General features: G+C 29.7%; 1 protein-coding gene across 1 annotated transcript; it reads right to left on the bottom strand.

The window, feature by feature from the left end:
* Positions 1 to 2,333: 2,333 nt before the first annotated feature.
* On the bottom strand, positions 2,334 to 6,121 carry LOC136783561 (uncharacterized). Its single transcript, XM_066743817.1, has 6 exons — positions 6,106 to 6,121; positions 5,908 to 5,988; positions 3,724 to 5,712; positions 3,555 to 3,650; positions 2,826 to 3,023; positions 2,334 to 2,395 (listed from the first exon to the last, which is right to left on the bottom strand). The coding sequence occupies exons 1-6, from the start codon at positions 6,119 to 6,121 to the stop codon at positions 2,334 to 2,336; spliced, it is 2,442 nt and encodes an 813-aa protein (XP_066599914.1).
* Between the last annotated feature and the right edge of the window lie 10,969 nt (positions 6,122 to 17,090).

Here is a 17,090-nt window from a genome sequence, read left to right as displayed (position 1 = left end):
CTCTTTTTAGTCGAAATCCAAATTTATCATCCTCCGTAGCATTGTCTAATTGAATGATTTTCTAATATCCATAAATGGCTCATACTCTACATAATCAGCTACTGGATACAATTTGATAACTTCTACTTTATGTTCCCATTCTGATACTTGTTGTTGCATTTTTGAAGAATATATTACCTGCCAATCATTTTATAAGAATATAATAACAATAGCTTAAAATATATGTTGGTATATGGCTGCATATAAGTATATAAAAGTACTTATATAGATTCAATTTTTAAACATACGTACAAACCAAGTTATGACAAATTTAAATGATGAAAGAAGATATATTTATTAATACAACCTTCTAACCTCGTTAAAATTAGTCACAAAAGATCAATGTATGTTCAATTCTTGTTTTTGCATACCTTTATATATGTAATCTGTTCGATCTGCCATTCGTTCATCTGCTTCTGCATTTTGCTAACACAATCTGTAATTTTGAAAACACATACTATAATAATAATATTGATAAACACATTTAATATTAAAACTGAGTAAATAAAAATCAGATATTGCAAAATGTTATTTAACTTTTAATTTGTTCTTCAAGATGCATTGAAACTAACCTAAATAATCTGCGTATTAAGGGTTATAGACTATACCACAACTATTTTCCTTGTTTTGGCATCATTTTGTTACCAATTACTTTATTAATTGGAATGTGATGAGCGTTTATAAACGCATGGTTTTCTATTAGTCACTCTATTTCCTGTAACCTATAAAACAAAGAAACCACAAAGTACCATTGCTCAAATATTTAAATATTTGTTCTAACAAACAATACTTATCTAATTGATTTCTGGATCACTGCCATATAATTGATGCATCCAAATTTTAACTATGAATTCACGTGGAAAACTCACGTGCGAATCATACTATCAAAACAAACACTTCGATGGATACTACATATACGTCGCGCCTGCGTTGCGGCCATATTGGAATCAGTTTCACACCTATAGCACCAACACATTCGAAAGAGCAAAAGTAAAAGACAGAAGATAACGCTTAAACGTGTAAGAGTGAGAGGTCCGATGGAGACACCAAAATCTTGGTCGGGAACAGAAGAAACGCTAAATGAAATGATTTGAGCTATTAGTGGAACGTAATCGTGAGATCTCAGCATTGCGTGAACTAATTTAAACGTTTGCGATCTCATTCGAAAGCTTATATAAACATTATATATCAAAAGTTTCATAAAAATTTTCATTAAATGAACCGATCGGAAAATATATCCATCGGAAAAATCGTGAGTCCAAACTTGGCGTAAAAGTAGGTAGTGTCGCGCGGCTCTTTAAATTACTTGCCGTGTAACACTACCGTGTTACTTGATTCTAAACAAATGAAGACTCTTTCAATGTATCTTATCTTCCATTATCTGTTCACTACCAGCCATATTTTTGCACTCGTATATAGTCACTCAAAGGTTTACGTAGTGAGAGCCTGGACCATTTTTCCTAGGACACGTAAAATATTTTCCATATTTGTAGACATACACTATTTTTCCACTATATACATCACTGATTTTCAACGGTTGACTTAAACGCTACTATTGTAAGCTTTAATAATTTATATAGTTTAACTTTCCTTTCGTATCTATATTTTTCAACTCATGCAGCTTAATTCTCAGCAATGGCACAATAAATAAATTAGTATAATTTAACCTGAAATAAAATCCCACAAAGTACCACAAAATATTAAATTTTAATATATTTTACAATACAGTATTACTTATCTGATTCTCTTGCTGACTCCTTTATTGCTGTTCCCTCATTTTACTTAATTATACACAGTTTTAATTATATTACACTATTGTCACCACAATCGAGTAATTTTGACTTTGATTTTATTGAGAGTTCGATAGAAATATAGGGTTATGCCGGTAAAGGGTTATGCCTACGTTTCATCATATGAACTATATTTGTAGTTACGTCAGCTTACGTCTACAAAATACAAACCTATATTCAAAATAACGGCCAACTTCAGCCCAAGACATACATTATAACTGAAGAAGAAGATTATTAAGGAAAATTTTAATGTTCGATATATATAGCTAACTGGGTATGAAATCTCTGGATTGCATGAACCGATTTTGATGTTTACAGGCTCAAATGAAAGCTTTACTTAAATCATGACAATTGATCATTCACGGAAATAAATGGGTTTGAAAATTGGGACGGCCAAACTTACTGCATAAGTTACATGGTAGTGCTCGGCGGTAAAGACATGTCATTATCTACTTTTATATGTACTTGCCGTCGAAACACTACCGTGTTTCTTGATAGAGGGTATTATAATAATAATATTTCACTTTCAATTATATCTGATTGAAAGGAAAGATCAGCTACAACTACTGAAACATATTTCCTTTAATATTTGCTTTAATTATATTAAAAAATACACTCAAACTTATTTTCGAATATTAAAATGAAATAAAACTTGTATCTTTGGTTAGCACCATCCATGAATACATTGAATAGTTATATAATAAAGCATAAATTATATTTGGTGTTCAATTATTAATAATGAAACTTATTTTCGAATATTAAAATGAAATAAATCTTGTATCTTTGATTAGCACCATCCATGAGTACGTTGAATATAGTTACATAATAAAACATAAATTATATTTGGTGTTGAATTATTAATAATTAAAATGAAATAAAGCTTGTATCTTTGATTAGCACCATCCATGAGTACGTTGAATATATAGTTACATAATAAAACATAAATTATATTTGGTGTTGAATTATTAATAATGAAACTGAATTATTTTTTGTTACTTTTCTTTTGATTATGGAGCCATGTTTTTATTTGAGCAGGCGAACGGCCACTCAAACATGTATTTTTTTGAATAAAGTTTTCCAACTCATTTAAGGAGGGGAGCGTTGAGCTTTTAATATGATGTCCGAACTTTTCTAAAGTTACAGATTTTTCTGCTATGGACCATCGCCGACGCTTAGTTTGTCCAAATGGGGAAGCTAAAATTAAATTATATTTAGTATTACTTCATTATACATTTAGAACAGAATTCAAAAATATTTATCAGTAGCTATAGAGACGAATTGCTATCTTAATTTCTACTAATATGATTCAAAATTGAATTTGATTACGAAAGATACTCCGTGCATAAATACATATGTAGAACAGAGACCTGTAACTCTAAACATTCTAATGTATGCAAATTTATAATTTCGGGGAGACACAATATTTTTGTTTATGGCTGTGTGATACAAAAGTGATTATGTATAATGTGCTAATAAAATTTTTTTGTGAATTAAAATGCATTCCATAATACACAATGTCAGAGTACATTAAATTTAAATATTTCTTTCAGATCATAATTCTAACGGAAATCTCATTTTCATATCTCCACAAATAATGATATTACTGGTGCATCATAATTTGAAAATGCGATGTAAATAATAAAATTATAATTTTATATCAGCAACTATTCTTTTCATTTCATATAAATCTTATAATTTATAAAATATCTTCTTCTTATAGCTTACTTGAACGTTTTCTTTTTTTTTGTTTATTTGCAGACTTCATTGCTTCATTAATAGACCCATTTGCTTCTTCATTATTGGATATTGTATTATTAAATGCTAAAATAAAAACATTTTAGGCAAAATTCAAACTTTATTGAGATGCATAATAAAACAATATATTTATACTTACAGATGTCACGTTCAGTTTCTCCATGTTCTTCCAAATTATTGTCAATATCAGAATTTTCATCATCTTTATTAGAATGATCGGAGTCGCTACTGCTGTCATCAGGATCGTTTGTCGCTGTACCTTGTGCCATTTCTAACAGTTTTGAAATTTGCAAAACTTCTCTGGCTAGTAACGGCTGTCGATAATGTTCCTTGTGAATTTTATCCGCGTGGCCCATAAAGTTAGCCAGATCGGATACTTCTGTATCAGTTAAGTTTAAAGAAATACATTTGGTTGCGATGTGTTTCCTTAACTCAGTTCCCCGCAAAGTAAAAGGCGACTTAGCACCACATTCGATCGAATATTTTCGCAATAAATTACACGCCCTTAAATATTTGTGTCTGGTTTTATTATAGCTTGGTATTCCGAATAAAAAATTATTTGAACTTGGAACTTTAGCATTTCTGCGATATTTTAATATCAAATCGATGCAGTGTGAAATTTCATCGCTTAAAAGCACTGATACCGATCGGCCTAATTTGCCACGTATAGTAAATTTTTTATATTTTCTTGCTACACATTTTGATCTTTCTGATAAAGAATTAAATACTTCTGGATTACTTTTATCTAAGCTTTCAGCATTTTTAATATCTTCAATGCTCACACGCTCAATCTCCCCTGCTCGTCGTCGATTGAAAACTTGAATTGAAATTAGAGTAGACTCGATTAAATTTCTCCAATCATGCATTGTAAATTTCTCATTTAAAGATTTAATCGCTTCTGTTCGTATTTTTTCTAAATATTTATAAAGCTTTAATATATCATCTGATGATGGCAAAATTACTTTTTTTTTTCTTTTTTGCATCATCTGACTTTCAAAAACAGTTTTATTTACACTACACCCAAAATCATCTACCAGTAGTTCCAAAAAGTTTTCTGTTTCCTTTTTTTTTTCTTCTTCGTGGTTTTTAATACAAAGTGTTATAAAATACTTTCCAATTTGTTTCAATAATGTGCCTATAGCTGAAGCTGTTGCTGGATGTTTAAAAGCGTTCATTCTTTCATCGAATTGTGCAACAGTATGTATGGCACTTATACAATCATCATAATATCGTGGATCATATAATGATGAAAAATCAGTGATGTTTGAATTTATTTGCCTTAATGCAATTAAATATCGTCCTAAAAGTCGAATTTTTGCACGTATCATGTCGTGCTGGTGTTGTAGGCGATACTTAATACATAACTTGTTTGCAAACCGAATTACAAGTTCATCGTATCTAATTGTTCTGCAAATCTCATCTTCTCTAATTACTGGGAATACAACTTTTCGTAATGTTTTATTAGCAGATTCGTGTATTCTACCGATTACAGCGCGTCCTAAAATTTGAACCGATCGATTTTTCCGACTATTTTTAGTAGTGCATCGTTTGAAGTGGTGTCGAAGGCTTGTTTTAGCAAAAAACCCTTTACAGTTTGGACAAGCAGAAAAATCAGCTGCGTGCTTGTTTTTATCTTTTCTTGGTCGCCTACTAACTATAAGTTCACCTTTATTTATATTTACATCCGTATTGAAATTAAAATTGCCTCTTTTTCTTATTATATCTATTAATTGTTTTCTTTCCACACTTCTTTTTGGAAGATTGATAAATGTTTGAACTTCCGATTCAGTACGATGGACAGTTTCATAATGACGCACAATTTTTGTATAAAGCTTTTTGCAATATAAGCAGCAATTTTTTTTTTTGTCACCAGCACGTCCTCGAGATTCATTAACGTACAAATCTTTGTCGTCAGGTGCATATCTTCCTGATGTATTAATACTTGGAGATATTTCAATACCACTTGATATATTGCAGGAGGTCACCGATCTATTATTCGATTTTGTACTACTATTAGGTAGGGCAAAATTTGTTTCGGCATTATCACTTTCACTATTGCTGCTATCATTATATACGTAATCTGGATCATCAGGGTCATGATCACTGAAAATGTCCTCCACAAAGTTATCTGAAAAATGTATAAGCATTTATTAATTATTTATAACAAGCTGTCACCTATTAGAAAATGGGCTTCAATAATTCTTCAGCAAAATATGTTTAGTAAACATATTACAAATAAAAGTAGTTAGACTTTAAGGGGGAAATAAGAGGGATTATTTTAATTTAACCCTAAAATGTGATTCGAAGGTTATACTAAGATTACTTTGAGTTTTCAAATAGAACATCATAATCTTTATTTGAATATCATTGTGGCTTAACTCGTGAACTTTCCAAACACTGTACACTAATGCATTATTACAAGTAAGCGTTTAAGATACTTTGTTTAGAAATTAATAATATATAGGTAAGTAAATATAGGTATATTTATACGTAGCACTTATACATACCACTTCAGTCATACCCATAGCTATATGCATACTTTCTAATAAAAATATCATAAACGCTTCGATAAAGTGAACTATTAATTAGTATAAACGTTTTCTAAATCTTTCGAGATAAGATTCAAAAATATTCAAGAAAGAATAGAACGTGACTTTTGAAAATCTTAAAGTATCCCTCATGCAGCCAAATCACGTTTCAATGTCAAGTCAATGCTCTCATCTTGTATCCCCATTGAAGTCTAACTACTTTTATTTGCAATATTTTTACTAAAACTAGTTTGCTGAGCAATTATTAAGTTCCATTTTCTGAAATGGAATAATCCGTATAGGAAAAGTCAAAATATATATAGCATGTTCGGTTTATCTGAATATGTATGTTAATATTTTGAAAATTGAGCTTTGTAACAAAAAATATTTAAAATAATTTTATTTAGCTTGATAAATGACATTGGATGGCACCTTCCGTTTTAACTTGAAAAATCATTTGAAAATCGAACGAAGTTCACCTTGAGCTGTTTAAATGGAATCGATTAGTTTTCATTACACATATTCTTACTTCGAGAGTTTTCTAAAACACTATATTAATGTACCATTTAATTCAAACACTTACAAAAAATGAAATTTTAATTGACTGTAATATGAATAAAAACGCATGTCTATTTACTGCAAATTCAACACTACTCTGAATATATACACGCACATATATAGATAATTTAAAAGTTGCACATTTCGTAAATCATTGAATTCACTGCTACAATTATACATTATTTGAAGAAGCTTTCAAAACATGTTACAAAAATATGCAATGAAAAAGAGGTAGTTCTATTTCAAAACCTTCAAATGACCCTTCAAGCTGAAAAGACGGGTAATGTCTTTTGTCCTTCATATTGAGCTAAAAATGTTTTATTCGAAACATTTGTTTTACAAAGCCCAGTTTTGTAGATAATCAAATACTTTCAGATACAGCAAATACATTATATCAGAGATAGAAAAGTTAAATTGATTTTGTTTACATAATTAAATATACTATGAGTAAAATTTAAAAATCTGACTTTCACTTAAATTACATTCAAAATATACAAAGTATTTATTAGATATTATTGCCATGATAACTGTAGTACCTTGTTACAAGAAAATCAAATGTCTAAAATACACTATAGTTCATAAATTAAATTAATTTTTTAAAGTTAATAATTATATCAAAACATAGCTTTGTTAAATTCTCTAAAGGCTGGATTATAATTTATGTCAGATTGGTATTTATTAGAGCTAAAATGAATGTGATTTTCAAAAACTCACTGTTAATTAAAAACATTAGAGAATCACTGAAAATATTTCTCTTTTTCTTAAGTGGTCTCATGATATTCTGGAAACAAATATCCGCGAAAAATTGATTTTGGATATTAAAATAATGTGCAAAATAGTAAGTAATATTTGCAATACAATGAATGAACAGCAAATTCTTAAATTTCAAAGTAAAAACAGTTTTTCAAAATACTTAACGAATATCTTTGAAAAACTTTAACAAAACTAAATATAAACAAATTTTACAATATGTATATATATATACTACATATACCGGCAGTTAAGTGTATATTGGATTGTGTAGTTCTGGATTCGTCATTAAGTATATTAATATCATGTACTCTTTTTTGAAAACCAATGTCAACTGGAGTAGTTGATCCTGTTACGATTGAAGCAGAATGTTGGAAATTTCCTTCCACAAAATCAACCAATGGAATAACATCATTTGTATCCACGTTATTGCAAATTTCATTAGAAATTGTACAAGTTGTGAAACATTCAAAATCTGCCGTAGTACCAATGTTACTTTCCGAACTTAAATATAAACAAAAAAATTATTTATTAGTTTAAATCATTTTAGAACACCGAACAATTTATTACTAATTGCATATATTTACCAATTATTCGTAGATTCTTTTATATTATCCATCAAAATATTATGTGGGGGATTACCATTAATACTATTTGTTGTATTTATATTTATTATTATGTCACAGTTATTGTTTATTCCTGTAAAGCAAACAAATGATGTAAGGTTTTGAGTATAAATTTTTGAATGCATGAATTTAATTAAGTTTTAAAAAAGTTAAAATTTTCAATTGCTAGCTCTTTAATATAAAAAATACAAATACTGCATTTACTAACTTTTCAAAGAATAACATAAAATAGCATAATAATTAAAATGTTACATGTACTCCAGTGATTTATATTAATCGCAGTGAAAGATTAAAAGTTATTTTAAACACAATCTCATCCTAATTGAATATACGCATTTAGATTTTTGTGAAACAGTTGTATAAAGGTATAATATAACAAAACAAGCTGCATATGTTACTAAAAGCATCAGTTTTGAACAAAAGATTCAATAGATAATTTATTAAAACATATTTCATTTAATGGAAACCATATCATTCTCATATACTTTATGGACTTATGTAAACTATATAAGAACAATGTGAACATATAACTTTTACAATACTTACCAGCTATTAACTGCTTGTCGACTAGTAGAGTGTTAGATTCATTAATTGTACTAATATCATCAGAAACAATATCAATTGGAGTAGTGGAATCAATCACAACTGAAGTAATGCATTTGGAATTTCCTGTGGTGGAATTCACTACTGGAAGAACAGCTTCATGAATTGTATTCATGTCACCCATAATTTTATTAGAAACAGTATTAATTTCAAAACAGTCAAAACCTGCTGTAGTGCCAATGCTATTATCTGAACTAAAACTTAAATAAATAATTTTTTATTAGCTTAGAACATTTCACAATATTGAATAATTTAATACTAATTAAATTTACCAGCAACCAGTATTTTCTTCTACAGTATCTTTGCAATTTTTTTGCAAGAGGCAATCATTGGTACTAATTGTAATATTTTTATTTAATATTACATCACAGTTATTACTTAGCCCTGTAAAGCAAACAAATAATATTAAGCCAAAATTGTAATTTTTTGAGTTTATATATTTAACTAGTTGTTAAAGCTTTTCAAATTTTTTATGTTAGCAAATTTAAGGTCCAAATTATAAATAAGGCATTTATTAACACTTTGCACCCTGTTACCATACACAGAGAGTGTAATTTCCCTTCAGAGAAGACAGCGGAGTGCAAAGGATTAAGTCTCAAACGATTAACAGCTAGGTGATAATAGAATTATTTCATTTTTACATCCATTTAAATATTTGTAATTACATAGCACGTGAAGACAGAATTAAATTTATAACATTTTTGGACAAATAAAGGATATGCTACAATAGTTATAGATTTTAATATTTAACAATAAACTAAATACAAATAAACAATAAACCTTCGTATAGTTCAGCATCTTTCTTCTTGCCCATATCTTTCAATAAAATATAAGGTGACTTAAAATTCAGGCAGTTTTTAATATCTATCAACATTTTTTTGCTAGCTGTAAAATAAATGAATACAATATAATAACTATATAAGAGGGTACAAATTTTATTAATCGGTAGCTTTTCAAAACAAGATATGGAGGAAAAGTGTAATGTCTTTCTCTCATCAAAATAAAGCTTCATGATGGTAACATTAATACAATAAGGTACTGGGGACTTAATATTGTCTATTATGAATTAGCCATGTAAATGCAAATATCTCCTTTAATCTGTTGTTTTTCGTAGCACCAATGTATCAATTCAAAAGATTCAAACAAGATAGGTATGTTGTTCGCTCACTCTAAATTGTAAGACTAAAATAGTAGTGCAGCGAAGAAGAATAAACCCATTCTTATCAATCTATTAAAGAAAAGTTGAATTTACCTTTTTCAAATACCTAAGCTTATTTCTGTTTCTCTTTTTCATCACTTCAGAGGAAGAAATTATAATAAGCTATAGTATTTAGAAAGAAAAAGATCTAAATTGAACTAATTAAGAAGGAAAATACTACAATTTACATATAGAACTGCTTTCGATAATTACTTTATATATACAGGATAGCATGCTTAAACCAGATCTGCCTTAAGTCAGACATCCTTCTTTGATTGATTGTACAGATAAAATGATATATACTAATAAATATTATCATAATTATAAAACATGACAAAGAGAAAAATTATTATTGCAGCAATTTTATGATTTTCATATCTACATAGCTGTTAGTTTAATTACTGTAATACTGCGGATGTTATTTCTATAATATTATAAAGAAATTATATTGAATATATCTGATTTAACCAACTTATCAACTTTAAAAACAAGTGGACATTTACAGGTTTTTCAAAATGTTTGTATAATGCATCAATTTTCCATGAATGTTCTGAAAAAATGTTAATTTCGCTTTTTCTAACTTTGGGGGGGGGGGGGGGAATTTGTTATAAAATTAATCATTTGTAACTTAATGCTTAAAAATAACATAAACAGCTACACTTTAGATCTTCTAAATAGAATAAAATAGTAAACAAGGTGGAAAAATTTAAACTTTATACGTACCATTTTTACAAATTAAATAACACTTTTTCTTTAAAATTTTCTTCCTATATGCTATTTGTTTGATAGAGTAAACCTCATATTCATTATTTTCTTTCACTAAACAGTGCATCATTTTGCGAGTGAATTAGCTTTGCAAGTTTCATATATATTATACAATAAAATTTAAACCTGCTCGTCTGCCCTTAATTATTCCAAGTGAAGCACCACATTACTTAATGGCGTTGTTCCCGGTTAGCAATATGCATCTTCTAAATTTTTTTAACCACGCTTATTCTGAAATCCGATCAAAAGGAGGATAAGTTTCACCAACTGCTAAAATACAGAATTTACCCAATTGTATTGCCAACTATGCTGTGGAATTGCATTGAACCTATAAAAGGATTGTCATTCTTTATCGTGCAATTCTGCATTTTTCATGGTTGGTGCATCTCACCGTAAAGGCGGTATAATGAAAAGCAGGCAAGCCTATCGTGTAAGCGAACGGGTAAAATTTTGGAATACGTAGTCGATTAGAATTACCGCTTTCAAATTCTTACTCGTTATGTGGTACATTGGATTTGCCTATCTTTTCTTTACTACATCTCTAATAGAATAGGCTTATTCAGAGGCGCTAACATGGAGGTAGCAATGGGGGCATTAAGCCCAGACCACTGTTGCGGAACTGTACAGTAACTCTTTTTAAGCTGCTACTTCTATTGTATAAAATTGTACAATCTAAAGGTAATAGCCAATAACATACATGTTTTCTCTGCTGAATTCTAACAATATCTCAGCGTTCGTTTATTACCCTCAAGCAGTGGTAGCACTGAAGGTTTTATAAATTGTGTCATTTTATCACTTATCACATATACACTGCCGGTCAAAAGTTTAAGACCACTTGAGAAGTTTGGTTGAAAATTAGTCACTTCTTTAAACGTGCATAACTTCGTAATGAGGAAAGATACAATAAAATTCAAAAAACCGTTAGAAAGCTGATAAAATTCCACATATAGTGGAATTAGCTCAATGCACGGAAAACGTGTAGTTATCGAATTACAATTAAATAAAAATGCTGCTAAATTTAAAATTTTTATTTTTTCGTAACGTCAATTCAACTTGTTGTAGCACTTGCAATAGTTATGATAATTATATGAAACTTTGGTGAAATAAAGCTAAAAGTTTCAGCTTTAATTTAAGCCATCAAATGTCACGATATTCATTGTACTTCCTTATTTTCATAACTTTTTTCTGAGTAATGTCGAGAAAAATTTTTGACTATAAAACGACTGGCCAAGCATTTGAAACAATTTCAGATTGAAGAATCCGTCGTATTAAGCGACCTATTCTACTTGTTTCATATTTCACTTTTATTCAGTTAAAAGAAATATGATAATTGTAAACCTTTAATGATTAATCAAATCTATTTTATTAATTCTAAGATTTACAATTATCATATTTCTATTAACTGAATAAAAGTGCAATATGAAACAAGTAGAATAGGTCGCTTAATACGACGGATTCTTCAATCTGAAATTGTTTCAAATGCTTGGCCAGTCGTTTTATGGTCAAAAATTTTTCTCGACATTACTCAGAAAAAAGTTATGAAAATAAGGAAGTACAATGAATATCGTGACGCTTGATGGCTCAAATTAAAGCTGAAACTTTTAGCTTTATTTCACCAAAGTTTCATATAATTATCATAACTATTGCAAGTGCTACAACAAGTTGAATTGACGTTACGAAAAAATAAAAATTTTAAATTTAGCAGCATTTTTATTTAATTGTAATTCGATAACTACACGTTTTCCGTGCATTGAGCTAATTCCACTATATGTGGAATTTTATCAGCTTTCTAACGGTTTTTTGAATTTTATTGTATCTTTCCTCATTACGAAGTTATGCACGTTTAAAGAAGTGACTAATTTTCAACCAAACTTCTCAAGTGGTCTTAAATTTTTGACCGGCAGTGTAGAAATTGAGTACTTGCAGTTTGGTCAGCTGTACGATTTAGATATCAAGAGACACGGTAGTGTCTCGACGGCAAGTACATAAAAGTAGAAAAAGTCATGCCTATACCGCCGTCGAGGCACTACTCTCTTATACAGCTAGTTGAGGCGTTCCAATTTTCAAACCGATTTTTCTCCGTGAATAATCCATTGCCATTATTTAAGTAAAGCTTTTTTTAAAATGGTTTTGAAAAAGCTTTCATTTGCGCCTAAGAACATCAAAATCGGTTCACGCAATCCAGAGATCTCATACTCTGTTAGCTATATATATATCGAAAATAAAATTTTCCTTCATAATCTTCTCCAGCCAGAATGTATGTATGTCTCGGGCTGAAGTTGGTCGCTAAGAAAAATGACGTCATTTTCACAACGCTTCCAACATAATATACTCAACGATCAAACTATATGGTTGTGAACTGTCAATTCGGCGACTTATATTGAACTGTGTAAATTGTAATGTGAGGTTATTTTTATTTAATGCAGTGGGGTTATTCATCGTGTTGCGATATTGCATCTGTTAATTTCTACAATCACAAATAATTCAATTAACAGTGACTGAAGGATTCGCGAATTAGATAAGTATAATAATATATTTTACAATACAGGATGTAGTATACTTTGTGGTACTTTGTGGTATTTCTTTTTCAGATTAAATTAAGACAGAACATTTTCATATTCATTGATGAGGATAGAGCTGACTGGATTAAATAAAATTAATATTTACAACTCTGTGCCAATGAGAAGCATACTTTCAACATTAATGTGCATCGGTCATTATCAGGAGGATATTAATTGAAAGAAATTGTTAAGGTATTTAATAATCATATGCTAAACTTTCAGGTATTGAAATCATTAATCAAATGCATGTTTTGCTTTTTGTTTTCTTTAAAGTGATATTGATTGTAACTATCCGATAGGTTATATCATATATATACGAACAAATATTTCAAATTAAATTATGGCAATGCTTATTTGAAAGATATGAAACATTCCAAAGAATATTCATTTACGTAAAATACAAGTTGACCAGTATTTAGATTTGAACAAATTATACGATAGTAGATGTTTACAAAAGATGCGAAGACAACCAAATATTACAGAAGTTAGGTCAACAAGCAATAAAGAAAATGGAGATAGAGCAAAATCAAATAGTGGTAAGTAACTGAGATGTTTCATGTTCCTTCAAATATTTATTTTATTTGAAGATTAAGATTGTTAAATGATGAATTTGATTTCAGGCTTACTCATAGTGTTATCATTTAGTATTTTACAGTCACTGTGCAAGTGTATTATAGCAAATAGTAATACTTGTGCTTTGACTTAAATACATTTGGTACAATTGAACTAAAAATCCAAGGAGGAAGGTTCGCACATATAATGACTGATGGAGTTGAATGAAAAATTGGACTATTTACTCCTGCATTTTCTGAGACTTGAAACAGGCCAAGATGAAAGCTTTGAAAGATTGGCAAAGTAAGAAATGACCAATATTCACAAAAAAGTCATCCATTGCTCAGCCATGAATTAAGGATGGGATTCATTGGATGAAATTATGTCAAATTGAGTTAATAACTGCTGATTATTTTCCTCCATTACCTATGCAAGTATTCTAGGCCAGAGGCAGTATACTGGTCATTGGTATGGATCAAAAAATGCACGTTTATTCTCAATGGGAAAAATCTCAGACAAAAATTAATTGTTTCGACTCCGTTTTGCAGCACCAGTTATCCGACCAGTTTGAAAAGTGTTTAGAAATTTGTGAAACGTAAATATGAGGACTCTGGCACAGGAAATGTTATAAGGACCACTCACCAATGTAATTCCCATGCGACCTTTGTCAAGAGTTAGCAGCATAAACGGATCAATGAGCAGTGCTGAAAAGAAACATAGTATGCAAAACGACAATGCCAACTTCGACTATATGCTTGATTCTAGCATATTCGAAGCTTTACGAATTGCTTGTCCAGTCTTGCCCCTGTATCACCCAAGTAGCTGATGGAGTTACTGAAGTTTGGCAAAGTCAGATGTTGGTAAAAAGTCAAGTGTTGACAAACAAATGAAATGATTCATGTTTTTGTTTAAAATATTATTTTCTTAGAATATTGAGATTGTTAAATGATGAATTTGATTTTAGGTTTCCTGGTAGTGTCGTCATTTAGTATTTTATAGTCACTGTACAAGTCTATTACAGAAAATAGTAATACTTGTGCTTTGACTTAAATACATTTGGTACAATTGAACTAAAAATCCAAGGAGGAAGGTTCGCACATATAATGACTGATGGAGTTGAATGAAAAATTGAACTATTCACTCCTGCATTTTCTGAGACTTGAAACAGGCCAAGATGAAAGCTTTGAAAGATTGGCAAAGTAAGAAATGGCCAATATACACAAAAAAGTCATCCATTGCTCAGCCATGAATTAAGGATGGGATTCATTGGATGAAATTATGTCAAATTGAGTTAACAACTGCTGATTATTTTCCTCCATTACCTATGCAAGTATTCTAGGCCAGAGGCAGTATACTGGTCATTGGTATGGATCAAAAAATGCACGTTTATTCTCAATGGGAAAAATCTCAGAAAAAAATTAATTGTTTCGACTCCGTTTTGCAGCACCAGTTATCCGACCAGTTTGAAAAGTGTTTAGAAATATGTGAAACGTACATATGAGGACTCTGGCACAGGAAATGTTATAAGGATAGAACATACAGTGAATAAATTTGGGAAAATGAAAGCAGTATATCTAAAATAGAGGCTTCCATTGCATTATTTTGTGTATTTTCTAGTTTATATTGATGAAAAGAAAATACAAATGGCACTATTTTGCTTGAAAAAGAGCCCTGATTCATAGCTGATATTGGGAGTAACAGTTAAGAAAAAGGGATGAATTTCTAAGCAAATCCTTAAAAATGAAGGGCTTGTAGATGATTTTGGGTATACAATTTTGGAATTAAAAATCACATACTTGATGAAAATTATAACAAAATCATGTAGATCTGTAAATATGAAAAGAATTCATAATTGCAATACTTAACATGTGATAGGGCATACGGTGAATAAATTTAGGAAGCTGAAAACTATATATCTAAAGAAGAGAGGCATCCATTGCAGGAGTTGGTGTATTTCCTAGTTTATATTAATGAAAGGAAAATATAAATGGCATTAATGTGCTGGAGAAAGTGCCATAATGCAAAGTTGATATTGAGAGTGACAGCTAAGAAAAAGGTGGAAAAATGAGTCAATTCATAAGAAAGTCCTTGAGAGGGAAAAACTTGTAGGTGATTTTGGGCATACAACTTTGGAATTAGAAATCACATAGTTGATGAAAATTATAATAAAATCATGTAGATGTGTAAATATAAAAGGAATTCAGGATTTCAATATTTCACATGTAATAGAGCATACGATGTGTAACTTCAGGAAACTGAAAGCAGTATACCTAAAAATCATAGGCTTCCATTGCATTAACTGGTATATATTTTACAGTTTATATTAATGAAAAGAGTATATAAATGTCACTAGTTTATCAGGGAAAGAGCCATAATGCAAAGGTGATAGTGAGAGCAACAACTAAGAAAAAGGTGGATTTAAAGGTAAATTTAGAAATAAATTTTTGAAAGCGAAAGGCTTTAAGGTGATTTTGGTTATAAGATGTTGAAAATATAATTCACAAACAGTCATTGAATCCTATGTTAAATGCATCTAAAAGTGTAATTATGAGAAAAACTCATCATTGTAGTATTTTGTATTTTATTTATTAGATTAATAAATTAATATCTCGAATTGAAGCGTTACATGATGAAACGATCACAACATTGGAAAATGTTTTGTAAGATTGAATTAGTTAAAACAATTTTTTAGTATTAATTCCTATATTCTTACAAAACGTTATAAGATCCCACAAAAAACAAGCTTCGCTTGTAAAAAAAGGACGGCAAGTACATAAGTCGTATCTAGCATGATTAATATATAATAATATAAAATATTTTAATTAAAAAAAATAGTGAAATCCAAATGTTAGGCAAGTATAAATTTTTACCATGGCGAAAATTGAAATTTGGAAAAAAAAGTAAATAGCAATACAAAAATTACTTGCCGGGCCCGTTGTATATATGCAGTCGTATTAAATAGCCACATTCATAACTTACGAGAAGCAACGCTTATATAGCAAGATAACGACTTACACATGGATATTACGGGCCCGGCAAGTAATTTTTGTATTGCTATTTACTTTTTTTTCCAAATTTCAATTTTCGCCATGGTAAAAATTTATACTTGCCTAACATTTGGATTTCACTATTTTTTTTAATTAAAATATTTTATATTATTATATATTAATCATGCTAGATACGACTTATGTACTTGCCGTCCTTTTTTTACAAGCGAAGCTTGTTTTTTGTGGTCTCATGTACAACAACAAAGCCAACAAACATCTGAAAAACTACCAATCACAATTAGTAATTTTTAAATTTTCGCTTTTATGGTATACATGAAATACCTTATTTATGATCGTACAACGGGTCTTATTTCGCGT

This window comes from Prorops nasuta, unplaced genomic scaffold (genome assembly GCF_024137725.1).
Source record: "Prorops nasuta isolate Cenicafe-Biocafe unplaced genomic scaffold, Cenicafe_Pnas_1.2 PNAS00034, whole genome shotgun sequence".
Lineage (NCBI taxonomy): Eukaryota > Metazoa > Arthropoda > Insecta > Hymenoptera > Bethylidae > Prorops > Prorops nasuta.
The sequence above is the reverse complement of the archived record's forward strand: the minus strand, read 5'-3'. Positions and strand labels throughout refer to the sequence as shown.